General features: G+C 54.2%; 3 protein-coding genes across 4 annotated transcripts in view; 1 reads left to right on the top strand and 2 right to left on the bottom strand.

The window, feature by feature from the left end:
* The window catches only part of IL4I1 (interleukin 4 induced 1), a 33,100-nt gene extending 12,630 nt beyond the window's left edge, over positions 1-20,470 (bottom strand). For both annotated transcript variants that reach the window (XM_059665331.1, XM_059665330.1), the window contains exon 1: positions 20,336-20,470. The gene's annotated coding sequence lies outside the window, so the exon portion shown is untranslated. The remainder of the gene's footprint in view (positions 1-20,335) is intronic.
* NUP62 (nucleoporin 62) lies at positions 491-20,476 on the bottom strand. Its single transcript, XM_059665348.1, has 2 exons — positions 20,336-20,476; positions 491-3,202 (listed from the first exon to the last, which is right to left on the bottom strand). Exon 2 carries the CDS (start codon positions 3,135-3,137, stop codon positions 1,584-1,586), a length of 1,554 nt encoding a protein of 517 aa, XP_059521331.1. The 5' UTR covers positions 3,138-3,202; positions 20,336-20,476; the 3' UTR covers positions 491-1,583.
* Positions 20,275-25,153, top strand: ATF5 (activating transcription factor 5). Its single transcript, XM_059665387.1, has 3 exons — positions 20,275-20,410; positions 22,408-22,704; positions 23,593-25,153. The coding sequence occupies exons 2-3, from the start codon at positions 22,527-22,529 to the stop codon at positions 24,270-24,272; spliced, it is 858 nt and encodes a 285-aa protein (XP_059521370.1). The 5' UTR covers positions 20,275-20,410; positions 22,408-22,526; the 3' UTR covers positions 24,273-25,153.
* The last annotated feature ends 1,034 nt before the right edge of the window (positions 25,154-26,187 follow it).

Here is a 26,187-nt window from a genome sequence, read left to right as displayed (position 1 = left end):
AGACACCTGTGACCCTGAGGGATGGGGACAGGTGACATTACGTGTCTTCTACGCTGTAACCCAGACCGACACACTTCACAGGTTCCCTGTGTCCTGTCCTCCCGCCACCAGCGTCAGAGGAACCCGCGACTTGGGTGTGTGTAGTGAGAACGCCGTGTCCTGCTCAGTTTGGCTTGTTTCTGAGCTCTCCAGTCTTCTGGAACCTGCTCCTTTTACCCAGCTTTCTCCCTTTAAGATATCCACAGGAACAGCACAGCTTACTTTCTGTTCCACAATGAATTTTATTTTATTTAGGAAAGCGACATACAGTCCTGAGTGCAGCGCGTGGGAAGACAGGAAAGACACTGGGCTGCCGCGGGCTGGCTTCTGCCTCTGGACCGGGCCTCACTGGCTGACAGGGTAGCTTCGGCGTCGGGAACACTTGGCAGAACCCAGTCTGTGGCTGCCTCTGCCGTTTCAGCAGGCGTTTTGTGGATGAACGTTTTATGCCGGGTTTCATCTCCATTGTTCACTTATTTGATAAATAGGACAGGGATTGTGCTGAGGACACAAAGGGGAACAAGAAACACTCCCTGCCCACAGGGGCTCACAATCTAACGGTGAGGCACAGAAGCAAACAGTCGGCACAACACAGAGCGGCAAGTCTGTGCAAGCTCACCGTGGTGCGGGCACGGCAGGACGCCCCCTGACACGGCTGTGGGGTGGCCTAACATTGAGACCAGGAAGCCGAGGAGGTGTGTCTGCCAGGCAACACAGAGACCCCCCCGTCCAAGTCTGACCCTTTTGTCAACACCTTGTTCAAGTCCCTCATCTACCTGCCCTGTCTCCTCTTGGGAAGTTCATTATCTCACGGCCTGTTCTAGGCATAAGTCACTTTGCACAGGTGGCTAGTTTCCACACGTGCACCTTACCCCAGGCTGCTGTCTCCCCGAGAACCAAGTCTTTTTACCTGGCACCTATGACTACGTGGTAGACAGAGAGGCTGCCCAGGGAACCGGGCTGGGAGGCAGACGGCTCTCACGTGAGTGGGCACTTCTCCAGCACTTGGCTGGAGTGACGATGAGGAAGGCTGCAGTAGGTGAAAAGGGCCTGGGCCCTGGCCGGTGTGGCTCAGTTGGTTGAGCGCTGTCCCGTGCACCGAAAGGTTGCAGGTTTGATTCCCAGTCAGGGCACACACCCGGGGCTGCGGGTTTGATCCCCAGTTGGGGTGCGTGCAGGAGGCAACGGATCGATGCTTTTCTCTCACATCAAAGTGTGGTTTTTTCTTCTTCCTCTCTCTCTCCTTTCCTTCCTCTTTCTAAGATCAATAAAAATATATTTAAGAAAAGAAAAGGGTCTGGGATAAACAAAAAAGTTATACAGAGAAAGCATACCTACTAGGCTGCTGTTCGGACTACAACACTCAGAATACTTCTACTTATAAATGCAAAAACTCAGACCACAAACAGTTCTCTCGACAGCACAACTGTTTGAAAGAAACAGACAATCAAACAGCATTTCATTGCAAACAAAAGCTAGACAGTAACCGCACGCTCCCCCACTGAACGAAGTGGGGGCCCGCGGCCCTGCGGCCGGCCACGGGCTCAGTCGAACGTGATCCGGAAGCTGCGCTCCTGCTCCTTGCGCCGCCCCTCGCACACCTTGGTCACCTCCTCCACCTTCCTCTGCAGCAGGGCCGAGTTCTGGTCGATCCACTGCAGGGAGTCCATGTGTGCGTTGAGGATCTTGCAGATCTGCTGCAGCGGGTCGCTGGTGTCGGCGGGGCCCCCGGACGTGTTCAGGTGCTCGATGATGTCCTTGAGGTCCTGGGCCATGCGCTTCAGCTGAGCGTCGATGTTCTCGGCCAGCTTGTAGGTCTTCTCGCGCTCCTCGTCGGCGTGCTGCAGGTAGACGGTCCCGCTCTGCTCCTTGACGGACTCCTCCAGAGGGCTCAGCAGGTCCTCCAGCTCCTTCTGCTGCGACAGGATGAAGTCCAGCTCTTGGTCCAGCCTCTTCTGGTCCAGCTTCACCTTCTCCACCTCGCGGTGGAGGGCGGTGATCTTCTCCCCGTTCTCGATCAGCGTGCGGTCCCAGGCGTTGACCTGGGTGGCCTGCTGCAGGAAGTGCCGCTCCTGGTCCTCCAGCTCCAGGCTCCACTTGTTGATCAGACTCTCCAGCTGGGCATAGGTCATCACGGGACTGGTGGCCACCCCAGTGGCTGCACTGGGGCCAGACGGAGCGGTTATGGCAGTGGGCGCATTGCTGGGGATCCCGGCTGGTGCCAGGGGTTTTAGATTCAAGGAGAAGCTGCCTGTGCTGGTGGTGGTGGTGGATGTCGCTGTGGACGTGGTGGGAGCTGCTCCAGGACCCTTTAGGCTGAAGCCCAGCATTCCAGGCCCAGACGTTCCAGCCGTGGTTGCTGGGGCACCAAGGGAGAGCCCGGTGGCAGCAGACGAGGTCGGAGCAGTAGCTAGCGAAGCAAAGAGTGTGGGTCCAGCACTGGTGGTGGCAGCAGTGGGTGCGGGAGCAGCTGGCTGTGTGGTTCCTGCTCCAGTGGCTGCCGGTGTGGCCGGAGTGAAGGCCAACCCAGCAAGTGTCGTGGGCTGGGCCGAACTCCCCATGGAGCCAATACTGAAACTGGAGGTCCCCCCAGCCTGGGTCGTGGCTCCACCTGTGAACGAGAAGCCCCCGGGTGTGGTGGATGGAGCAGAAGAGGTGGCGGTGGAGCCAAACACAAAGCCGGTGGTGGGTGCTGTGCCCTGGCTGGAGGTGACGGCGCTGGAGATGGCGTTGGTGAGGGTGCTGCTACCGAGCCCGAAGCCAGTGGGCTGGGCTGTGGCTGGGGTGGCAGCTGCATTGCCCAAGTTTAGCTTTGGGGTGCTGATCCCTAAGGAAAACCCAGTGCCTCCAGTAGCAGGAGTTGTGGTTCCAAAACTGAATCCTGAGGTCTGTGTTGCTGGCGCTTGGGTAGGGACTGAGAACAGGCTGGTAGAAGGGGTGCTCGCAGTGGGCTGGGAGGGAGCCCCAAAATTAAACCCGCCAGTGCCAGGCGTAGAGAAAGAAAACCCGGTGGCAGGGGTGGTTGTCGCTGTCTTTGCAGTGCCAAATGTGAACCCGCCTGTGGGGGCCCCAGTGCCTCCAAAATTAAACCCGCTCATGGCTCCAGACTCCGGTGGCAACAGCTCTCCAGCTCCCAAAGCAAATCGTCAGCGTCGTCCGCAACCTTGGGAAGATTTTTAAAGCAGAGGAAGTGACATGGTCAGATGGCAGTTTTGGAAAGGCAACCTCACTGGCACGGGCGCGGTTTGGAGAGCGGCGGGGACGGACAGTCCTAATGAGGCCGCTCCCCTCTTCCTGACCGGCCCTAAGTCAGCTAGGAAAGGCGGAGCGGCGGCTCGACGCCGGGAGAGAGAGTGCTTGGGACCTGCGTGTGCTCAGCACAGCAGGAGCCCCACGGCCATGGGGAGTCCAAGGGCAGGCACCTGAACTGACCTCAGTCCCCGAGGAGGCAGCCAGATTCCAGGAGCTTCTCGGGACCCGAAGCTCACCCAGCTCCACCTGCAGGATCTGCTCCCCAGGGTTCCCTGCTGCGGCTGGAAGCGGGGAGAGGAAGTGGGTAGAGCGTGCCTCCTTGAGCGGCCTGATGGACCTCAAGGAACAGGCCCCGGAAAGCTGAGCTCTGTGGTGGGGCTCCCTCCACGCGCATCCCTCATCATTTCGGAGGACAGAGGGCCTGTTGGAGCAACCCCCACCTTCCTTCTAACTAAGGGGCGGGCATGAACCCAAGGGCTCAATCAGAGGGCTTGAAGGCGCAGTCCTTCAGCTGGTCAATGATTCTCTCTCATCATGGATGTTTTTCTCTCTCTCTCTCTCCCTCCCATGCTGGCACCCAGCTCTCCTCTCTGAAAGAAAAAGAAAGAAAGAAAAAAAGAACGAATGCAGTTGGGAAGCAGAAAGTGTCTGATGAAAGTGAGGCGTGACTTTGTGACTCCTTAGCGCTCCAATCTCAAACAAGGGACAGCAAACCTCTCTGAGGCTGTTCCCTCAGCGGGAAAGCGGGGTAGCAGCTACTGCGCTCAAGTGTGGCGAACGGTTGGGCACTAGTTAGGGCGCTCACTGCCGCTGCTGCCAGGCACAGGCACAGGCCCACATTTCCACTCCGGGGAGAGCCCCTGGGGCTGGGGAGGAAGGAGGACTGTGCAGTGAGGGGATAACTCAGCAGCAGGGGCTGAGCACCCAACCGTGAAGAAATTCTCGTGAAGAAGCCATGTGGGCTGCGGCTGACCTCAGGTTTAATATGAATTCACGGTCCAGCTGCCACGCTCAGCGGGCTCTCTGGCTGCAGGACGAGCACCAGGTCCAACGCGGAGACAGGATTTCCCGGCAGCTAACCGCAGCCCCAGCAGCTGTGTGCCCAGCCCTGTGCTACCCACACCCTCAGCTGGGCACTCAGCTAACTTCCCAGTCATCCTACCAGTCATCCTACCGGGAGGCTGAGAAGACGGCCCCAGGGCACAGATGGGGAAGAGGCTCAGGTTACAGTAATTTGTCAGTCCTCACCCCACTGTAGCTGCCCCTCCGCAACTCCTACCTCGCCCCCTGCCTTCCTCCAAGAACCCTATTTTTTTGGGGGGGGGGGCCAGGTCTCTCCTCCACACAGCCATGTGCTTCTGGAGAGAGGACCCCACGGCCGCCCATGCTCCTGGTGGGTCTGCTCAGTCTAAGCAGATCTCAATAGGCTGCCCATGAGCAGCTCCTGGGAGCATTCAAAAGGTACATGGGCCCTGGCTGGGTAGCTCAGTTGGTTAGAGCATCATCCCGCTACACCAAGGTTGTGGGTTACATCTCCAGGTAGGGGACATACACGAAGCAACCAATGAATGCATAAACAAGTGGGACAACAAATCAATCCCCTCCCTTTCTCTCTCTCTCTCTCTCTCTCTCTCTCTCTCTCTCTCTCTCTCTCTCTCTCTCTCTCTAATTCAATTAAAAAAAAAAAATCCGACGCTGCCAGATTACTGGTGGATGTCATTCTGGGGCAGGATCCTGGCCTTGACATTTTTACAAAGCTCTTCTGGGGGCCTCAGAGCAAGGCCTCCTTATCCTCAGGAGGCCACAGCAAGTGTCTGAGGCCACAGCACACTGGCACCCAGCCCTTCTTGCGTGAGCGCACACACCTGTCACTGCAGAGCCACCTCAAGCCGGGTTGGTTGTTAGCAGCCACCCACATGTCTCAGTTCCTCAGCCCCTGAGAGCTTTAGCTATTAATAAATTGCAGCTAAAGTTCTCCCGAAGAGCATTTATACAAAGGTCTTTGCTTTTTATACTATTAAAAAACTGCAAAAAAACAGTCTTCTATGGGGGCTTGTGGTTTGCCATTTATCAAATGGGTCATTTGTTTCCAACATCCCAGCTGCCAGGGATCTACTACTAATGGCTCACCACGCATCGGTCCCGCCTGTCTATGTGTTTAAGATGCCTTATTGCTCACTTGCTCCCGAAAACAGGTCCATTTGGGGCAGGTTCACTTTACAGACTAGGAGAGTGAGGCCCAGAGAGGTTACTAAGCCTTGGCCCCCTCTTCAGGGCAGCCAGAGGCACGGCAAACATCAGCTTCAATCCCAGGACTGCAGGCAGGGGCAGCCAGGGCTGGGTCACACGTGGGAGCAGGGCCAAGGCTCTCTGGCCCCGGTTCCAGGAAGCACATGCCTAAGCTGAGTGTTAAAGGGTGTGGGACCAACCAGAAGATGGGGAGGAAGGGCTGGTGAAAGTGGCTGAAACAGGTGTGCTTCTGGGGCGCTAAATGATTGATGCGGCTGGAGGGAGCGTGTGCAGTAAAGGGTTACTCAGCAGGCCCGAGCTGTCCACACCTTGCATGTTCCAAACAAAGGACTGGCCCTTGATGGGCTCCTGGGAGGGAACCTCTAAACCAGTGGTTCTCAACCTTCCTAATGCCACGACCCTTTAATACAGTTCCTCATGTTGTGATGACCCCCAACCGTAAAATTATTTTTGTTGCTACTTCATAACTGTAATGTTGCTACTGTTATGAATCGTCATGTAAATATCTGATATGCAGGATGTTTTTTCATTGTTACAAATTGAACATAATTAAAACATAGTGATTAATCACAAAAACAATATGTAATTATATATGTGTTTTCCGATGGTCTTAGGCAACCCCTGCGAAAGGGTCGTTAGACTCCCAAAGGGGTCACGACCCACAGGTTGAGAACCTCTGCTCTAAACCCTTAGAGCAAGCGTGTCAAACTTGAGGCCGGTGGACTGCAAGCCTCATTTATTTAAACGAGGCATGTGACTCGCTGACCACGAGTTTGACATGGTTGCCTTAGAGTGTCCTGCCTGATAGAGAGTGTCTTTAAGATGGGGCATTAGGCCCTGACTGGTTTGGCTCAGTGGATAGAGCGTCGGCCTGCGGACTCAAGGGTCCCAGGATCAATTCCAGTCAAGGGCATGTACCTTGGTTGCGGGCACATCCCAGTGCGGGGTGTGCAGGAGGCAGCTGATCGATGTTTCTCTCTCATAGATGTTTCTAACTCTCTATACCTCTCCCTTCCTCTCTGTAAAAAAATCAATAAAACAAATTTTTAAAATTAAAAAAAAAAAAAAAGATGCGGCATTGGGCCACACAGTATAGTTTGACCTCTGCAGGGGTTGGACACTGAGTAAAAAATGTGACAGACTTTTAATAAAAAGCCTGGACAGCAAGGCTTGCCGTGTGTGGTCACACATCGTTGCGGGGAGCGTTAAGCGCTGTTTGTGTGACGCCCCTGGAAGAGACGGCGGAAGCTGGTGCCTGGTCTCTCCTGGATTCTGCCCTGCGGTGCCTTTTCCCTGGGCTGATTCTTTTTTTTGTTTTTTTAAATATATTTTATTGATTTTTTACAGAGAGGAAGGGAGAGGGATAGAGAGTTAGAAACATCGATGAGAGAGAAACATCCATCAGCTGCCTCCTGCACGCCCCCACTGGGGATGTGCCCGCAACCAAGGTACATGCCCTTGACTGGACTCGAACCTGGGACCCTTCAGTCCGCAGGCCGACGCTCTATCCGCTGAGCCAAACCGGTTAGGGCTCTGGGCTGATTCTCACTGTAACTATGAGCCTAACCGCTGTGCTGAGTTCTGAGTCCTTCTGGTGAATCACCAAATCTGAGGGTGGTCTGGGGACCCCTGACAATGTGCTGTGATACGAGGGGAAGAGAAAATGTATAAGTTTTTATCCAAATAAAATAAAGTGATGAGGGTCTGCAGGGTGTGTCCCAGTTCACAAAGCCATTGACAACTAGGATTCTGGGAATTTCCCACAAGTGCAGCTGACACACTGTTATGAGCTGACGCAGGCTTCCCACTTTGACCACAGTGGCGAGTTTTCCTAAAAGAGAAGCTGACGGTGCTCGGGGAAAGTGGGAGGAACAGAAACTGGAGAAGTGGGCCTTGCTGGGTGCGTGGCTAGGCCGGGCAGCACAGCCGTGGCCGTCTGCAGTTCACCCAGGATGAACCCGAGGCCACGAGCAGGGACTTCCTTCAGGTCACTGATGGAGTTGGGCAGAGCCTGTCCCATGCTGCCCAAGTTTTTTCAAACCAGATCTACTTGCCTCCCCAGCCCAGGGAAGTCAGAAAGGCCCACCTGGGATTCCAACCTACACACAACCCACCCCTGGCTGAGCACCAGGGTTCTCTGCGGTCACCTCCAGCTTCGCCCAGGTCCAGTCACCTTCTCTTATCTTTAGTTCTTTTGCCACTAAACTCCTAACTTTAGTATCTACTCAGCCCTACTCTGTACAGTCATAACATAAAGAGAAAAAGAGGCCCATCCCCCAAGGTGAGATTATAGAGAGTAAACAAATTCTTTACAGTAGAACATTCATTCATTCAAAAAATATTTGGGAGCACCCGCTATGTACAGGCACCGCTCAAGGCCCTGGAAACATGGCTGTGAACGAGACAGAGGGGACCCTGTTGCCATGGAGCTTACAGCCCAGCAGACAGAAAAACAACAATCGCTCAAATAAGTCACCATCGTGTTGTACGGTCTATGCACGAGGAACGAGAGAAAGCAGAGCATGGAAGGGAACTGGGGGCACCGGTGCTGGGTGAGGGACTTTCCCTCCCCCCCATACCAATCCCTCTCCTCAGGTGTCTGGAACAGGGGTGTTTGGGAACAAAAATGGGAGGACATCAGCCTTGGACCAAGAGGAAATAAAGGATTAAGAAGGACAGGGGCCCTGGCCACTGTGGCTCGGTTGATGAGTGTGGTCCCCTGCACCAAAGGGTCATCGGTTTGAATCCTGGCTGCGGCACAAGCCTGTATAAAGGGCACCGGCTGTACCACACCGAGCAGGGAACAGGCTCAAAGCCAACATGACTTCTCCAAGGTCAAGACCTCAAGTTCTGCCTGGGGCAGGGGAGGAGGAGGTGGCAGAATTAAGTCTTTTTGTTGTTGTTTTATATTTTTCCCCGTTACTTTCTCGAAGAGAGTGAAAGGGAGGAGGGAGGGGGAGGGAGAGGGAGAGGGAGAGAAACACCTACATGATGTGAGAGACACATCGACTGATTGCTTCCCATATGGACCCCTATGGGGCAACCGAGGTACGTGCCCTGGACTGGGAATCACAGGCCGACACTCTAACCACTGAGCCCCACAGCCAGGGCAGAATTAAGTCTTAAAGATGGAATGAGGTTCTCTGGGCAGACAGATGCGGAGGGGGTGACACACACAGGCCAGCTTCTGTACAATCGTGGCTGGAGCAGCAGGCTGAGGGAGGGGGGGCCGGGGCCTGGCTAGTCCATCTCCTGAAGACAAAGCCATGATGCTTCCCTTCCTGACCCCACCGCTGCCCTTCATCGGCTCCCCCTCAGAAGCTTGACTGACCCTCCCCCATGAGGCTCATCCACTGGGGCCCAGAGAGCTGCTGCCCCCGTTGCCGCCCCCTTCCTTTATTGCAGAAACGCTGCTTCATTGGGCACAGCAAGGAGTCCTGGCTTGATTCCGAGGGCTCCTGGATGGGGTCCAGGACTATGAATCCAGGTCTGCTAGTCCACTGATGGGGTGGGGCGGGGCTGTGGCAGCAGGCCTGTAGCTGTCATTAGTAAGCCCTGTGGACTTCTGTGTGCCCGAGGGCAGGGGCCCATCCCCATGCCGCAGTCTCCCAAACAAAAACGAAAACAAAAAAAGGGCCAGAGCTCGTGAATCATATGGTCTTTGTGAAGAGGAAATGGTCCGATCCCTGTCAGGCGCCTATGTTATTAGCGCGTGCCTGTGCATCCTCAGAGCCCAGGAAATGTCAACCTATCAATGAAAGTTCTGGGAGTGACTGGAGCAAATGCCCCTGGCATTCTGCCCACGGCCAGCTGGTGGAGCTGCTGACAGCGCTGGTGCCCAGGAAGGACAGGCACTGGCTCTGTGTGAACTTCCCCCATGGAATTAGCTATTTACCGGTAATACAATAAGCAATGAATGGCTTGCTAACCAGATCTTAGCCAAGGCAGTGTCCTTTCCAGGCCACAGAGACAGCAACACAAAGGCCGGGACAGGACTGTGCTGATTTTTTTGTTTGTTTGTTTAATATTTTTATTGATTTTAGAGAGGAAGGGAGAGGGAGAGATAGAAACATCAATGATGAGAATCATTGATAAGCTGCCTCCTGCACACCCACTACTGGGGATAGAGCCTGCAACCCAGGCATGTGCCCTTGACCGGAGTAGAACCTGGGACCCTTCAGTCTACAGGCTGACGCTCTATCCACTGAGCCAGACAGGCTAGGGCTGATTTATGTTTTGAAAGACTCACCCAGGCTGCTGGGAGATTGGGGGAGTCTCTGGAGGGAGCTGGTGGTGGCCTGGACTCTTGTGTCCAGTCCTTAGACATCCATTCTGCCGGGTGAGCATGGCCAGCTCTGGTAGCAGCTGCACAGAGCCAGAGAGGGCAGAGCAGTTTCTCTAAGCCACATCAGCGGCACGGACACCTCAGTGCACGGCTCCGTGCAAAGGCCATCTCCTTCCACAGTACAAGGTCTCCCCAACAGGAAGGTGGGATGGAGGCGCGCACCTGGGACTCCAGTCCTAACTCCCTCCGGCCTGCTCCTCCCCCAGGACCAGCACACACCAACCTCCCAGGTCTAACTGACTAGCAATAAGTATTAGGGACCCGTGAGGAGACAAAGAGGAGGTGCATGTGTCTGTCTGTCTGCTCCTCAGGGGGAGGGGCCATGGATAGCCTCACTGCCTGTCATGCTACCCGTCTTTTCTCCAGGCCAAATCCCATGAAGGGATCCCTCCAGGTTTACCGCACGTTTGGGTGTTTACTGTTTAAATGCCTAAATGTTACTGCAAACTAGCTGCCAAGGAGGCTTCATCCCACATGTTCCATTTCACAGCCACCCAATGCCTCGGTGGTGGCTATTTTAAAAATGAAAACTGAATCCTTTTTGTCAAGAGGCAGTTTGTTCATATGGTTCTACATTCAAAACGTACAACAGGGAACACCATGGTCTCCACCCGCCCCCTGTCCCCACCGTCACCAGCTCTCTTCCCTGGAGACAAGCTGTTTGGTTTCTTGTGCCTCTTTCCCAGAGATTTTCAGTGTCTCTAAGCAAATGCCCAGTTTGCACTCTCCTCCTTTTGTACACAAAAGGCTGCATGCCAGATGCACTGTTCTTTTTCTCACTCACTAGATTCTGGAAATCATTGTAAGCAGGTGCACACTCCTGCTCCGACGGAGACGGAGGGGGAAGCAAGCTCTCCGACCTGGCCAGGCACCGACACTGCCTGCTGCCTCAAGCTGCTGCCTAAATGCTTCCTGGACTCAACCTGCTCCTTTTCCCTCCCTTGAAAATGCGATCTCTACCCCAAGAAGTCATTTCACATCTAATTAGCAATTACATTCTCCTTTCTGCTCCTGAGGCCTGGAATTGTACCCAAAGGAGCTCAGGTGGTGGGACAAACAGCAATTTTCCCCACAGGGATAACCAATCAGGTAAGACATGCGCAGAAAAGTTAAAAACCAGAAGAGTAGATCTGAAGGAAGATTCTAGAACTACCACTCTGAAATCCAATGTCTTGTTTATTGTCTGTTTCCACATCAGAATGTCAGCTCCACCAGAGGCAGGATGTGTGTTTTCACTGCTGTAGCCCAGGGTCTGCGCCAGCTGCCGGCCATCACAGTTACATGCTTACCAATGGAGTAAGTGGGCTCTGGGGTTGCTTGATACTAGGTACCATATACACATTACTGACTCCAGAGAGGAAGGGAGAGGGAGAGACAGACAGAAGCATCAATGAGAAAGAATCATCGATCGGCTGCTTCCTGCACACCCCCTACTGGGGAACTGAGCCCACAACCCGGGCATGTGACTTGAATAGAACAGCAAATTCCTGGTTCAAAGGCCAACACTCAACCACTGAGCCACGCTGGGCATGTACCAGGTACTATTTTAAGTGCTTTTCAGGTACTAATTGGTTTAGCTCTCACTCCTCCCGCCATGAGGTACCATTAGCATCTCCCTTTTCGAGTTAAGTAACTTGTCCAACATCAACATACATGTCAAAGTCAGGATGAATAAGACAAGGCCTTGGCCCTGACGGGGTTCGGGTTCAGTCCCTGGTCAGGGCATACACAAAAAGCAACCAACGAATACATAAGTAAGTGGAACAACACATCGAGGTTTCTCTCAAAAATAAAATTAACAACAACAACAATAAAAGACGTGGAGAGAGGCCAAGGCACAAGCACACCTGCTGAGAGAACCGCACACACATGTGCTCCCTTCCCAGCCGCTCTCCTGTAATCAACACCAATGGCCCAGGGGAGAGGCAGTGATGTCAGTGGGGGAGGGAGGGCAAGGTCCTGGCCAGGTTGTGGCAGAGACAGTTACCATGGAGACGGTTTCTCTGGGAACCAGGAGAAAGCCCCCAGAGGTGGGGACAGGGTGGCTTAGATTCTGAGAATCAGAAGCAACCACAGCCTCTACCTGTCCCTGGGCGTCACCCACACGCTAAGGTCCCAGGACTTCCTGTGCTGGGCCGTTGGCAGTGCTTTACCTGCACTGCCCATGACCTTATGAAGTGGGAGCCATTAGTGTTCCCGTCTTCCAGATGAGCAGAGTGAAGCTCAGAGAACTTAGGTAACTTGCCCAAAGGGGCACAGGTAGTTAGGACTGGCCCCAGAGCCGAGCTGGGGCCTCAGGAGCCTCTCCAATGTGACATTTTTTCACACACCATGTGCCATGTCTGGTAGCCCTTTCCCATTCTCTAATGACACCCCGGGCCACCTCTATCACCATCCAGGCTAGTTTAGGTCTCATTCTGGATCCAGTTCAGGGCTGTCTGCCTTCCCAAGCTTCTGGCTTGGAGTGAAGAGGGGGGACATCAGCTGCTCTTTCCTGTCCACCCCACCCCCTCAGGAATTCGTTCCTGCTCTGGGCGGGCGTGGGCAGAAGGGCAAAGGACTCTTGAACTAACCAGGCCGAGGCGCAGGTCTCTGCTGACCACTGACCCTTAATGTTCTTCATGCCTGTGGAGGGGGCACTTGGGGGACCCTGGGTGCCTGCGCGGTTTACCTGCTGTGGCTTCCTGCCTCCGTCTCCACCTCCCTCTCTTGTTTCCCTCAGCTCCCACTGTGACTGGCCACCCCAGTGGGTGTTGGCTGGGTTCAGGTCTGCTTCCCTCTCCCCCTTCCCCTGCTGGGAAGGATGAACACACTGTGTGAGGAAGGGAAGAGCAGCCCTGCCAGTCTGGCCCTGGTGCTCTCCTGTGGAGTGGGGACCATCACTTCACAAAGCACCACCGGCAAGGCCACTCTGATCGTGATGGACCCAGACAAAAACCAGACAGACAAAAACATGAACACTGTTCAAAGCACAAAAATGACCAAACGCTGATGGCTGCTTCTTAACTAACCACAGTGCTGCGCCACCCTCTGGAGAGGATCAAAATACTCAGTGATGACTTGTCCCTGCTTCCCTGATCCCTCCCAGTCACCTAACCCAGCCCGGCTCCTATAAACCCTAACACCCCCTTCCTCAGCCACCTCACAGATCCCTGTGGTGGGCGGCCTCCCTGGCTACAAGGCGCAAGAGACTCAAGTTGTTCAAGTCTATGTGTTCCTGGTGGCCTCTGGAACAGGTGGGGTACGAAGACACCAGCCCCTTTAGCAGGCACTGAGTCCCCAGGACGTTCCTCTAGAGAGCTCCTTCCTGCGCCCCACAAACACTGCCCTCCAGACTCTGTGGGTCTGGGCTGAGTCTGACCAGAACTGTGCCTTTTCAATTTTGGCCAGTCCAGCAGAGAGGGTTGAGACCCAGGACTGGGAGGAGGACTCGGTTCCTTCTGCTCTCTGCTACCAGCAGGGAGAACTGCAGGCTTGGGGTGCGGGAAACCACTGAACACAAGGGTCAGGGAGGGCCTGAGCTATCTATCCACGCTGTGGTTTGTTGGCGTTTCTCTGAATCACTTGCCAACCTTTTAAAATGTGGATCTTGCAGAAAAATCTGGGTTTCCAACTTCTGTGAAATCAGAAGTGCTTCACCAGGAGGCTGGCATTGCTGCCCAGCAAGATGAGCCGCCCCGAGCAGCACCTGCTCCGTTCGGGTGGTCCAGGGCTGCGCTGGCCTGCCCGACATAGGCCTGCTTACTGAGCCAGCGCCATTTTAGGCTTTTTCACTTATTATCCCGACTGTCCCCACTTTACTGATGAGGCAACAGCAACAAGGGGGCACGGTGTCCTGCTGGAGGCCAAACAGTGGCAAGTGATGACACCCCAAGCTCCAGGACACTATGCTGTCAATTACCTTCAGCTGTGCTTTCCTGTGGTCCCCGTGGGCCTGTAAGGGAGGGGGCCCCAGTGCTGGCCCTAGTGTGTGTCTTCCAGGTGAGGAAACTGAGGCTCCAAGAGGGGAGGTGTGGTAGGCTGGACTATGTCCCCCCCAAAGATGTTCACACCCGAACCCCCAGAACCTGTGAATAAGTGACCCCACGTGGCAAAAGGCACCCTGCTGCTGTGATTAAAACAAGGGTCTTGTGATGGAGACATCCTGGATGATCTGGGCGGCCCTAGGTAATCACAGGGGTCTCTGTAAAAGGGGCAAGAAGATCAAAGGAAAACTAGGAGATGTCACGATGGAAGCAGAGGCTGGAGGGATGAGAAGAGGGGCGATGAGCCAGGGAATGCAGGTGGCCTCCAGCAGCTGGAAAAGGCCAGGAAACGGATTCTCCCTGGAGCTTCTAGAAGGAACACAGCCCTGCCGACCATTTTATACTTTTGGTCCCCGAAACTCAAAGGAACTAAATGTGTGCTATTTTAAGCCACTACAGTTTGTGGCAATTTCTTAGAGCAATGAGCACAGAAGCTAATACAGAAGATCACTGAAGGTGACACAGAGGGTGCAGTGTGGGCCTAACTAGGTTCTAAGAGCTTGGCTGTTTCTGCCGAGGAAGGAGTAGCAGGAGTGAGGGCCGGGAAGGGGCTCGGAGGACTCTGGGCCGAGAGGCCACGTGGCAGACCTGTGCCCCGAGCTGCCCTTTCCCCTAGTGAGCTGGCCTTGGCCTTCCTGCCCTTGTTTGCCAGGACGCCCACCTCCAACTCTGCCCCCGCGGCCTGCATAACCCAGACACCTGCCCTAGTGCCTCTTCAGGGACAACGGTACTGAACTCCCCAGCCTCTGTGCATGAGCAACTCATTTAAAAGTGAACTGATGCCGCCCTGGCGGGGTGGTTCCGTTGGTTGGAGTGTCATCGCATACACCAAAGGTTTGCGGGTTCGATTCCTGGTTGGGGTGCACATGGGAGGCAACTGATCGATGTTCTCTCACATCGATGTTTCTCTCTCTAAAAGTAAAGATTACCCCCCTCCCCCAAAGTCAACTGATGCCTACAGCAGCACAGGGCTGGGGGTAGGGAGGATGACCTTGCCTTCTAAGTGCTCAGGGAAACAGTCACGTACACAAACATTGTCTGGGAGGCAGCCATGAAAACAGAACAAAGTGTGATGGGGGCAGGAAGAGAAACAAACATACAGAGATCCTTGAATTATTAAGTGCTGCTGGTTTTACCTACATCGTTCCACACAATCCTGGCACCCCACGCCTTAGAGAGAAATAACTAATGTTCATAACTAGGCAGGTCCCGTTCTAGCAATTTCACACACATTTATCGATTTCCTTACAAGCACCCTAAGAGGTGGGTCCTCTTACCCCACGTCATGGATGAAACTGTGCCACAGGGAGAAGATGCCACTTGCTGAGGGTCACAGAGGCTGGCACTGAGATGTGAACCCAGCAGGCTGGCTCCAGAGCCCTCGTTCTGACCCACTTTGCAGGAGGTGGCTGAGGCTCAGGATCGGAACCTGGGTCCAGCTGATGCAAACTCGGTGGGTGCCCTTTCCATCATGCCAGCGGGTCTCCTGAACTGTGAGACCAGTGAGGGTTGCTGCAATAGCACAGGTGAGGGCCTCCTCTAGGGCACGGGAGATGGGGAGAGGCAACTGAGCAGCAGCAAACTAGAGGCGAAGGGCCAGGCCTGGCGGCCTCCCAGCAGGCTATGTCCGGGACTGGGGGTCAGATCTGAGAGGAGCAGACAGATTCTCCCTGGGGCTTGCAGCCCTGGAAGCTGTGAAGTGTTGGGAGGCCTGGGCTCTAACTAGCAGTGTGATTGTATAAACGCCTTTCACCTCCTGGGGCCTCAGTCTTTTAAGACAGTGGGTTAGCCGCTATGATCTGAGGCTCCTCTCGCGCTTGCTTCTCAGATTCTCAGGGTTCTGCACAGGTGGCTGCTCTCCCTCCCCCTCCACTACCCTCCCCTGCTGTGCTGGTGCCTCTCCGCTAATCAGGAGCTTGTTGCCAGGTGGCCTGAGGCCCCCGGAGAATCCCTCCACACCGCCTCCCACCAAAGAGCCAGGGTGATGCAACCTGCCTGCAACCGTCACCTCACTCCACAAATCGGGTCCTTCCGAACTGAAAAAGAATCCCCCACAGCCCCTCCCATGCCACCAGCCCCAGCTCGAGTAGAAAGGGCTGGGGCACCCGGGCCCTGGAGGACTCTTCCAAGCTGGGGGAGGCGGAGGCTTTTGAATCCTGGAGGGGCCACAGGTCCCGTCACGGAGGGGCACAAAAGCAGGCTCTGGGTGCCAAGACCGGGGTTCACAGGCAGCCACTAAGGACCCACTGCACATGAGTTAGAATGTGCCTGGAAGGGCTAGGCCGCTAAGGGTGAGAACTGGCACCCACTCAGCATGACTGAGTCAAGATCTTGGGTGGGGCAGTCGGCACCAGGGTTGAACTGGTTGGGATCCAACAGCTGCAGAGAGAAAAGGCACCAGGTCCCTGCCCCAATGTTTTCTCAGTCAGCATACCCTGCACACAGCCAGCAATGATTCCCATACAGAGCTAGTTCACGCCCAGTTATTAATGTGGCCCAGTGGATAAAACACCGGCCTGTGGACTGAAGGGTCCTGGGTTCGATTCCGGTCAAGGGCACATGCCGGGTTGTGGCCTCGATCCCCAGTGGGGGGCATGCAGGAGGCAGCCAATCAATGATTCTCTCATCATTGATGTTTCTATCTCTCTCTCCTTCTCCCTTCCTCTCTGAAATCAATAAAAAATATTTTAAAAAAATCCTATCTGACCATCCTCTCAAAAACCCATAATCCCAGTCTATGAGATGAAACCAAACGGAGGGACTTTCCACAGAATTCCCAACTGGCCCTGGTCATGAAAGGCAAGGAAAGGCAGAGAAACTGCTGCAGACCAAGGAGACTAAGGAGATACGAGGACTAAATGTCATATGGCATCTTGGAAGGGATCCTGGGACAAAAAAAGTCTTAGGGAACAACCAGTGAAATCACATAAAGTTGAAGTTTAGCTAATAGAAATGTAACAATGGCAACAGTGGGGGACATTAGGTGAGGGGTACATGAAAACTCTGTACTATCTTTTACATTTTAATTTTTTAATTTTTGCTAATCCTCATCTGAGGATATTTTGCCATTGATTTTTAGAGAATGGAAGGGAGCAGGAGAGACACACAGAGAGAAACATGGATGTGAGAGAGACACATCGAGTGCCTCCTGCATGAGCCCTGACCAGGGCTGGGGATCAAACCTGGGTCCCTTCAGTCCACGGGCTGATGCTCTATCCACTGAGCCAAACTGCCTAGGGTTGTTTGTGACTATTATTTTTGTGACTTTTCTATAAACCTAAAATTACTTCCAAAGTAAAAGAAAAAAAATAGAAAAAGAAAATAAACAAACACACAACAACAAAACCTCTACCTAGTCCCAGCGCATAACCTGGAAGTTCTCAGAAGCACGAGGGTGTCTGTGTGTGTGTGTGTGGGGGGGAGATTGACTGTGTCTCCTCACTGCCAGCAGTCTGTCCAGCACTGCCCTAACCTACCCGTTATTGCTCAAATCTCTACTGACAAGTGGAAGGAGGTCGGTCCTTAAGTTTCATTTAAAAGGAAGAAGACCAAAAACAAAAAAAAAAAAAAAAAAAAAAAAAAAACCAAATTGAACATAATTAAAGCATAGTGATTAATCACAAAAACAAAAACAAAAACAAAAACAAAAAAAAAAAAAAAACAAATTGAACATAATTAAAGCATAGTGATTAATCACAAAAAAAAAAAAAAAAAAAAAAACAAATTGAACATAATTAAAGCATAGTGATTAATCACAAAAACAAAAAAAAAAAAAAAAAAAAAAAAAACAAATTGAACATAATTAAAGCATAGTGATTAATCACAAAAACAAAAACAAAAACAAAAACAAAAACAAAAAAAAAAAAAAAAAAAAAAAAGGAAGAAGACCAAAGTTTTTGTTATTTTTGTTAATCCTCACCTGAGGATATTTTTTCCATTGATTCAGTGTGTGGAAGGAAGGAAGGGGGAAGGGAGGGAGGGAGGGAAGTAGGGGAGGAAGGGAGGGAGGGAGGGAGTGAGTGAGAGAGAGAGACATTGATTGGTTGCCTCCTGCATGCAGCCCAATGGGGATCCAGAGATCGAACCTGCATCGCAGGTAAGCGCCATTGCCTGGGAATTGAACCCAAGACCCTTCAGTGTCCAGGCTGACACTCTATCCACTGAGCCACACCAGCCAGGGCACCAGTCATAGTTTTAAAGCGCTAACTGCTTAGCAACGAAGATAAAACATACCCACCCCAATAATAATAATAGTAACAGCCTCTGTGTGTCAGGCACTAGTCTAAGCACCTGACCTGTATTAACTCATTTAATCCTCATAACAGACCTGAGTAGTAGATACTGTTAATGCCGCCCCCCCCGCCCCCCAACCCACGAGGAATCTGAGGCACAGGAAAGTATAAGGGAACTCGCCAGTGTCACAGCTAGTAAGTGGGGTGCAGCTAGGATTTGAACACAAACAACCTGGTTCCAGATCCATGACCTTAACTGCTACTCAGTGATGTCTAGGTGACATAATGTAGCCTCTACCAACTCAAGGGAATATCGAGCAAGTGCTCAAATACTGGCAGAGCGGACAGTAAGTGCTCTGCGGGAAAGTGGTCAGAGCCCAAGGACTTCCTGCATGTTTAGAGAAGGGGCGGGGAGAAGCCTGCATGTCTTTACTCCCCACATAACCCTCAGGATTAGGGCTCCCCCACTTCTTTGATTCTGATTCAGTCCTGTAACTGCCATAAAAGTGATGAAGGCTGAACTCCAGGTGTAACGTCCTGATGTGGACAGACGCAGGGCGGGAAAGAGAAGTTTCTGCCGCAGAGGAAAGACCCGCATCCACTCGGGATGGTGGAGGGCCCAGCGCGCAGGGAAGGAATGGCCAGGACGCTCCCTGTTACACACGGTGGTACAGATCTCCCTGTTTGGGGCAGGGTTGTGAGACTAACCCAGTGGGGGGCATCTCAGGAAGTCAGGGTGAGGAGCAGGAGCAGCAGAAGGAACCACCTGGCCCGAGGGCAGTACTGTGGACAGGGCTACGGGAAGGTGGGCAGTGGACGGTGAAAAGGGTGGAGTGGGGACGAGGATGCCCAATTCCCTGCACCCGTGGGTCAAGACGGGGCTGAACACCCAACATCTGGAACGGGTGAGGGTGGGATGGCTGAAAATTTCCAGCTTAGAGAGAATCACACACAAGAAGGGCCCATTAGCAGGCGCTGGTTAGTCAAGCGCCGGAGGCTCTTGCCCTGCCTGGCCTGTGTGGCTCAGTGGGTAGAATGTTGGTCCAGCACCAAAGGGTCCCAGGTTTGAACTCAGGTGGAGGCAATCAGTCCATGTGTCTCTCACATTGATATTTCTTTTTTAAAAAAAAAATATATTTTATTGATTTTTTTTACAGAGAGGTAGGGAGAGAGAGAGCCAGAAACATCGATCAGCTGTCTTCTGCACACCTCCTACTGGGGATGTGCCCGCAACCAAGGTACATGCCCCCGAGCGAAATCGAACCCGGGACCCTTCAGTCCGCAGGCCGACGCTCTATCCATTGAGCCAAACCGGCTAGGGCTCACATTGATATTTCTTTCTCTCTTCCTCCTCCCTTCCACGCTCTCTAAAAATCAATGGGAGAAAACATCCTCGGGTCAGGATTAAAACAACAACACGTGTCTGCCCGGGGCGCTTGCCGCGGTGGGGGTAGGGGTGTGGGGAGAGTGGGGGCCCCGGGAGTCCCCACTGATAATAAAATACGTCGAACGGACATGTACGAGCTGGGCTCTGTGCGTGGGGCTTCCCGAGCATCAACTTATTTGATTCTCACAAACCACCTCATCAGGCACAGCTGCCTATTCTCCTTTTGCAGACAGTTCCCTACCGATTTGAGGCCCGAGGATTTCGGTTGTTTTCCCAGGGCCACCGTGGCAGGTCTGTGACTCACGCGGGACTAAGACACCAGCATGGGGATGGCCGGAAATCCGTGAGGCAAAGGAAGAAACCAGGCCCCGGGATCAAAGGGAGCAGAAGACCGGACTATGGGAGGGAGGGAGAGGGCCGGACCCCAGAGCCTCAGGGAAGGGAGGGCCAGAACCCTCGGGGTCGGAAGAAAACGGGAGCTGGGTCCTAGGCCGGAGACAGGAGCGGACCGAACTCTTGGGGTCCGAAGGAGGAAGGGGCCCGAGCCCCGAGAGGAGGAGGGGGCCAGGCCCGCCGGCCTGTTGGGGCCTCGCCGGGGCGGGGCGCGGAAGGATCCGGCGTGCCGTGCTGCGCCGCCCCCGGTATATCTGTCCCCGGTCCCCGGGGCCGCCTCATTCCCCATCCTCAGGTCACGTCAGAACACGATCTCTCCCCACGCTGCCGCGACACCGCCTCCGCCCGCGTAGCCCCGCCATGGCTCTGTAGCCGCGACCCCTCCGTGCCCCCGGCCCGTCTCCGCACTCACCGCGCCTGCGCTCTCCACTCCCGCCTTCTCTCTTCAGCCGAGGCCGCTGCTGCCTCTCCTTTCCGCCGCCATGGAGTGAGTAACCGCTCGTCCCCCCGGTTCCAACTGCCTTTCCCGCCCTTTCGAACCTCGCGGCCTTCACGACCAGGCCTGAGAAGGGGGGGTGGGGAGTTGAGAGTGAGGGATCACGGTCGCGCAGGCGCAGAAGAGGGAACTCGCGCGTCGGCGCGCTGCCGAGCATGCGCACTCGACCCAATGGTGGGGAAGGGAGCTTTCTTACAGAGAACGTTGGCGTTAAAGACGGCCCGCGTGCGCTTGCGCCGGCGTACTAGCCCCCAGAGAGGGTTTCACTTATTTGTTATGCGGGAACGAATCTGTCCACGCGCCGTTGCTCATGCGCATTAGCGCACCAGAGCCAGTGTTTCCGTGTGAAGGGCTGGCAGTAAGCCGCTGCACATGCGCATTAGCCCCCAGGAGGGCAGACGCGTGAGCGCCTTGGGACCGTTTCAGGGGCGGAGCATGCGCTTTGGCCATCGGCGAGAAAGCCAAGTGTGGATGGGTGGGCGGGGGCCTGTGGAAGCTGGTCGCCGTCCCCTCCCCCCTCCCTGCTCCACATTGCTTAGTCGCACAGCACAGCCGCCCTGTTTTTTATTCAGGCGTCTGCTGGGGCGGGTGCTGGTTTAACTTGGGTGGAAAGCCGGGCTTTGAGACACCCTGTTAAGAATAGGGTGGAGCGATCTCTTCCTACTCCTCCCCCTCTCCTCCTCCTCCTCAGAAAAAAAGAAAAAAAAAAGGATGGGGTGGAGCTAGGGCCACGGCCGTCGCGAAGGGTGGGGCTTACCGGAGCCATTGTGAGGGGCGGGGCTAAGCGCACCTTGAGAAGAGGGCGGGGGATGCGATTGGAGAAAGAGGCGGGGCCTCTGGGGAATCATCGGGGAGGGGCGGGGCTAGGATAAGCAGTGGGCGGGGCTTAGAGGGACAAAGGAGGTCATTGCAAAGTTCTCAAAGCGGGAAGGATGGGATGTGAATGGATAATATTGATGAGGTTGCGGGGGGCACAGGGGGAATTCCCCTGGGAATTGATTTGGGATGGAACCTAGGGAGGCGGTGGGGCCCTAAAGGAAATGATTGAGAAGGAGGAACGTGACTGGAAGAAAATTCCCCTGGGACTGAGTTCTTTTAAGGTGGAATATTATGGTGTGGGTGGGAGGGGCTAAAGCAGTGGTTCTCAACCTCCCTAATGCCGCGACCCTTTAATACAGTTCCTCATGTTGTGGTGACCCCCGATTTCATTGTTACAGATTGAACATAATTAAAACATACTGATTAATCACAAAAACAGTATGTAATGTGTTTTCCGATGGTCTTAGGCGACCCCTGTGAAGGGGTGGCGACCCACAGGTTGAGAACCGCTGCACCATGCCCCAACCCATCACATCAGCCAATCATAAACCAGACTCCATGGTTTCTAACAAATTACTCACAGGAAGGTGGCCTAGAACCCAAGAAGCTAAGCCATGCCCCTGCCCAGACCTCGACAGCTAATGAGGGCCAAGCCCTACTTTAACTACGCCCTAGAGTGCTAATCTTCTGAAGGAAATTCCCCTGGGAAACCATTAGGTTGCTGTATTGGAAGGATTGGGTTTTGGGATTTTGAAGTCAGGCATAAAGAGAATTCCTGCCCGGCTGGCGTAGCCCAGTGGTTGAGCCTCGACCTATGATCTACGAACCACGTCAGGGCACATGCCCTGGGTTCCATCCCCAGTGGGGGGCGAACAAGAGGCAGCCGATCAATGATCCTCTCCCATCATTGAGGTTTCTGTCTCTCTCACCCTCTCCCGAACTCTCTGGAATCAATAAAAATATTTTTTTTAAAAAAAGAATTCCCTTGGGAGTGGGTAGGGCTCGGAGATTTGGGGAAGGGGCAGATTTAGGGTTCTGAGAGGGCGATGTATAGCCCCAATCCCAGTTGGAAGCGGGAGGGAGGACCCTGCGGCCATGGGGATGTGGCTTGGTTTCTGTACCAGTGAGGCTGGCCTGTGACCCCACCTACTTCTGTCTCACACTTGTAGGTCCTCCACCTTCACCTTGGTGCCCGTCTTCGCCCAGCTGAGCAACCTCCAGAGCCGCCTCCCAGCTGTTGGTGCAGCCTCCTTCATTGCCACCCGTGCCCAGCGCCTGTGCTGCAGCCATGTCACTCCTGGCGACCCTGGGGCTGGAGCTGGACAGGGCCCTGCTCCCAGCTAGCGGGCTGGGCTGGCTCGTCGACTATGGGAAACTCCCCCTGGCCCCTGCCCCCCTGGGCCCCTATGAGGTCCTTGGGGGAGCCCTGGAGGGCGGGCTTCCAGGGGGGGGAGAGCCCCTGACAGGTAAGGGCAGGTGGGGAATGGAGGTGGGGTGAGCTGGGACGGGGGGGGGGGTCAGGGTAGGAGGAGGAAGAATGCATTTATTTATGAATTGGATAAGTCATTATTGAGTGCCTGTACTATGTCAGGCACTGTTTTAAGTGCTGGGGATATAATTGGGAACAACACGAACATGATCCCTGCCCTCCTAGAGCTCACACTCTAGTGGGGAGACAGACCAGAGGAGTAAAATGAGGAGGAGGTTGTGGGATAAGTGGGGAACCCTTAGTTGTGAGCTAAAAAAAAAAAAGACACCGGGGACCTAGTTTAGAGTGGGTAGCCAGGAAACCCTGGCCAAGTAGGTACCGATTTGGCTGAGGCCTAAAGGATGGGAAGGAATGAGCCATGATAAGACCCAAGGGAAGAGCGTTTCAGGTGGAGAGAACAGCATATGCGGAGGCCCTGAGGCAGGAATTACTGTATCCATTCGTGCGCCCCAAATGCGTGGAACACAGCGGGTCTTCAGTAATGAAGGGATTAAAGGTGAAACCGGGTATGCGGGATCTAGTTTGCTTTTTAAGATGAACTACAGAGTACATCGGAGAAACCACAGATGTAGGCTAATCCGTAGAGAGGATGTTGGAATGGGTGCAGAATGGCTGGTTGACTCTCTTGTTGTTTGGATCATCGGTTGGTTGACCGGTTCATTAATTGGTTGATTGAAAGAGTTGATTGATTGACGGATTCACTTCGTTGATTGGTTGGTCAGTCAGTTCATTGACCAGTCGGTAGACTGCTTGGCTCGTTGGAGGGTTTACTCAGTGGAGGAGATGAATGAAGCGGGGATGAGGGAGCACCCAGTTGGGTGGGAAACCAGGAACTCACGGAACTTGTCCTTCTCCACTCCTCCAGGTGATGGCTTCTCGGACTGGATGACTGAGCGGGTTGACTTTACAGCCCTCCTCCCTTTGGAGCCCCCCTTGCCCTCAGGTGCCCTCCCCCCACCTTCCCCATCCCCCCCTGACCTGGAAGCCATGGCCTCCCTCCTCAAGAAGGAGCTGGAGCAGATGGAAGACTATTTCCTCGATGGCCCACTTCTCCCACCGCCCTCCCCACCACCACAGCCGCTGCCGCTGACACCACCGCCACTGCCGCCACCAGCGCCCTCCCTTCCTCTCCCCCTGCCCACCTTCGACCTCCCTCAGCCCCCTGCCCTGGATACCCTCGACCTGCTGGTCATGTACTGCCGCAACGAGGCTGGGCAGGGGGATGCGGCGTTGGCTACCCTTCCCCCAGCACAGCAGCCCCCTCCCCCACCTCCACCCTCTCGCCCGGCCCCCTACCCCAATCCTGCCACCACTCGAGGGGACCGCAAACAAAAGAAGAGAGACCAGAACAAGTCAGCGGCTCTGAGGTACCGCCAGAGGAAGCGGGCAGAGGGGGAGGCCCTGGAGGGGGAGTGCCAAGGGCTGGAGGCGCGGAACCGCGAGCTGAGGGAGAGGGCCGAGTCCGTGGAGCGGGAGATCCAGTACGTCAAGGACCTGCTCATCGAAGTGTACAAGGCTCGGAGCCAGAGGACCCACAGCTGCTAGATGGGCAGGGCTTGGGGCTGTAGGGGGCGCTGGTTTCACCTCGGTTTCTGGGGCTGAGGTGGGAGGGTCCCTCTGTCATCCCTCTGCCTCTAGCCTCTTTCCATCCCCCCATCTCTCTCCTTTTCTCCTTGTGTCCTTATCCATTTCTGATTTTGCTCCCGTCTTCCCTCCCCAGAATCATGACACGTCTGGGCTTAGTCCCTATCAACACTTCTCAGGTGACAGCTGAGGGACTGGGGCCCCGGGGAGCTCAGGGTCTGTCCAGGGCAGTGAGGCCGGGAAGCTGTGCAGAGTGAGGGCAGATGAAGATGGGAGAGCCCTCTGGGGAAAAGGCAGGGAGGGCTTTAAGATCGACACCCACATCATTAAGCAAAAACAGCAAGCCAGGTGACCCTGGGAAATACACTGGTGCCGGGAGCCCGTTCACAGAGCCAGTGGCTGTGGGGGCAGATGGGGAGGCCGGCAGGGCGGGTGTGGCCATAGTTGGTGACTGGGTGTTCATTTAGCTCTGGGAGGAAAGCAGTGTTTTGTGAAATTGTTGGGGCGGGGCTCTGTGTAGGTGCGGGAGAGCAGGGAGTGATCCTTGGGGGGTGGGGGGCGTTGTGGTGGAAATAAAATGAAGAATTTCTTCAGTCTGTGTCTGGTCTTTGAGAGAAGTTGGAGAGAGGCAGTTTAGGCCAAAGACGGGAATGATGATAATAGAAGTAACAGCCCTGGCCCCGTAGCTCAGTTGGGTAGTGTTATCCGATACCCCAAGGTTTCAGTTAGATCCCTGGTCAGGATACACACAAGAATCTACCATTGAATGCATAAGTAAGTGGAACAACAAATCGATGTTTCTCTCTCTCAAAAAAAATCAAATAAAAATGTACAAAAAGAGAGCCCTGGCCTGTGTTTCTCAGTGGTTAGAGCATCCACACACCAAAGGGTTGAGGGTTCAATTCCCGATTCCCAGTCCAGGCTGCATGCATGGGTTACAGGTTCGATCCCTGACCCCAGTCGCACATTCAGGAGGCATCCAATCGATGTGTCTCTCACATCTATGTTTCTCTTTCTCCGCCCCTCCCCAAAATCATCCTCAGGTGAGGATTAACAAACAGAAAAAGAAATAGCATAATACTTACGGTCAGCACCACACACTTGGTACACGGCCAAGGCCATGATGGGACTGACTGAACTGATAATGATACAGCAGCCCTAGCCGGTTTGGCTCAGTGGATAGAGCGTTGGCCTGCGGACTGAAAGGTCCCGGGTTCGATTTCGGTCAAGGGCACATGCCTGGGTTGCGGGCCGGATCCCCAGTAGGGGGTGTGCAGGAGGCAGCCGATCAATGATTCTCTCTCTCACTGATGTTTGTATCTCTCTCCCTCTCTGAAATCAATAAAAATATATTTTAAAAAAATGATACAACGCCCCTTTTAGATTCAGACCACTAATTACTTGGCAAAACAAAGGATTGCCAAAGGTGCTGGCTCCCCATGGTTCTTGCCACACACATCGAAAAAGGTGACACCAAAACAGAGGGTGGGGCGGCTGCAACTGGAGTTGTGGGGCGCCCCATGCGGAGGAACCCCCTGTCTGGCTAAAGCCTCCCAGGTCGTTGGGAGGTAAGCGGGAGATGGGCTGGCAGCCGTGGTGGGCATGTTGCCCTGCAGCTACTGAGGTTTACCGTGTCCCAAGCGCTATCTTAAGCACTTAGCACGCATTATCTCAGTTCACACAGAGGGAAGCTATTGTTGGCTTTAGATGAAGAGCCACTGTTAAAGTGATCAATGCAGTGGCATTGAGTGCTTTTGCAATGTTGTGCAACATCACCTCTCTCTAGTTCCAGAACGTTTCAACCCTTATGCCTCCCCCCCCAAGAAACCCCTGCCCATTCAGCAGTACTTCCCATCGCCCCTCCCCAATTAGCTGT

The sequence above is a fragment of the Myotis daubentonii genome, chromosome 15 (assembly GCF_963259705.1).
Source record: "Myotis daubentonii chromosome 15, mMyoDau2.1, whole genome shotgun sequence".
Taxonomy (NCBI): Eukaryota; Metazoa; Chordata; class Mammalia; order Chiroptera; family Vespertilionidae; genus Myotis; species Myotis daubentonii.
The sequence above is the reverse complement of the archived record's forward strand: the minus strand, read 5'-3'. Positions and strand labels throughout refer to the sequence as shown.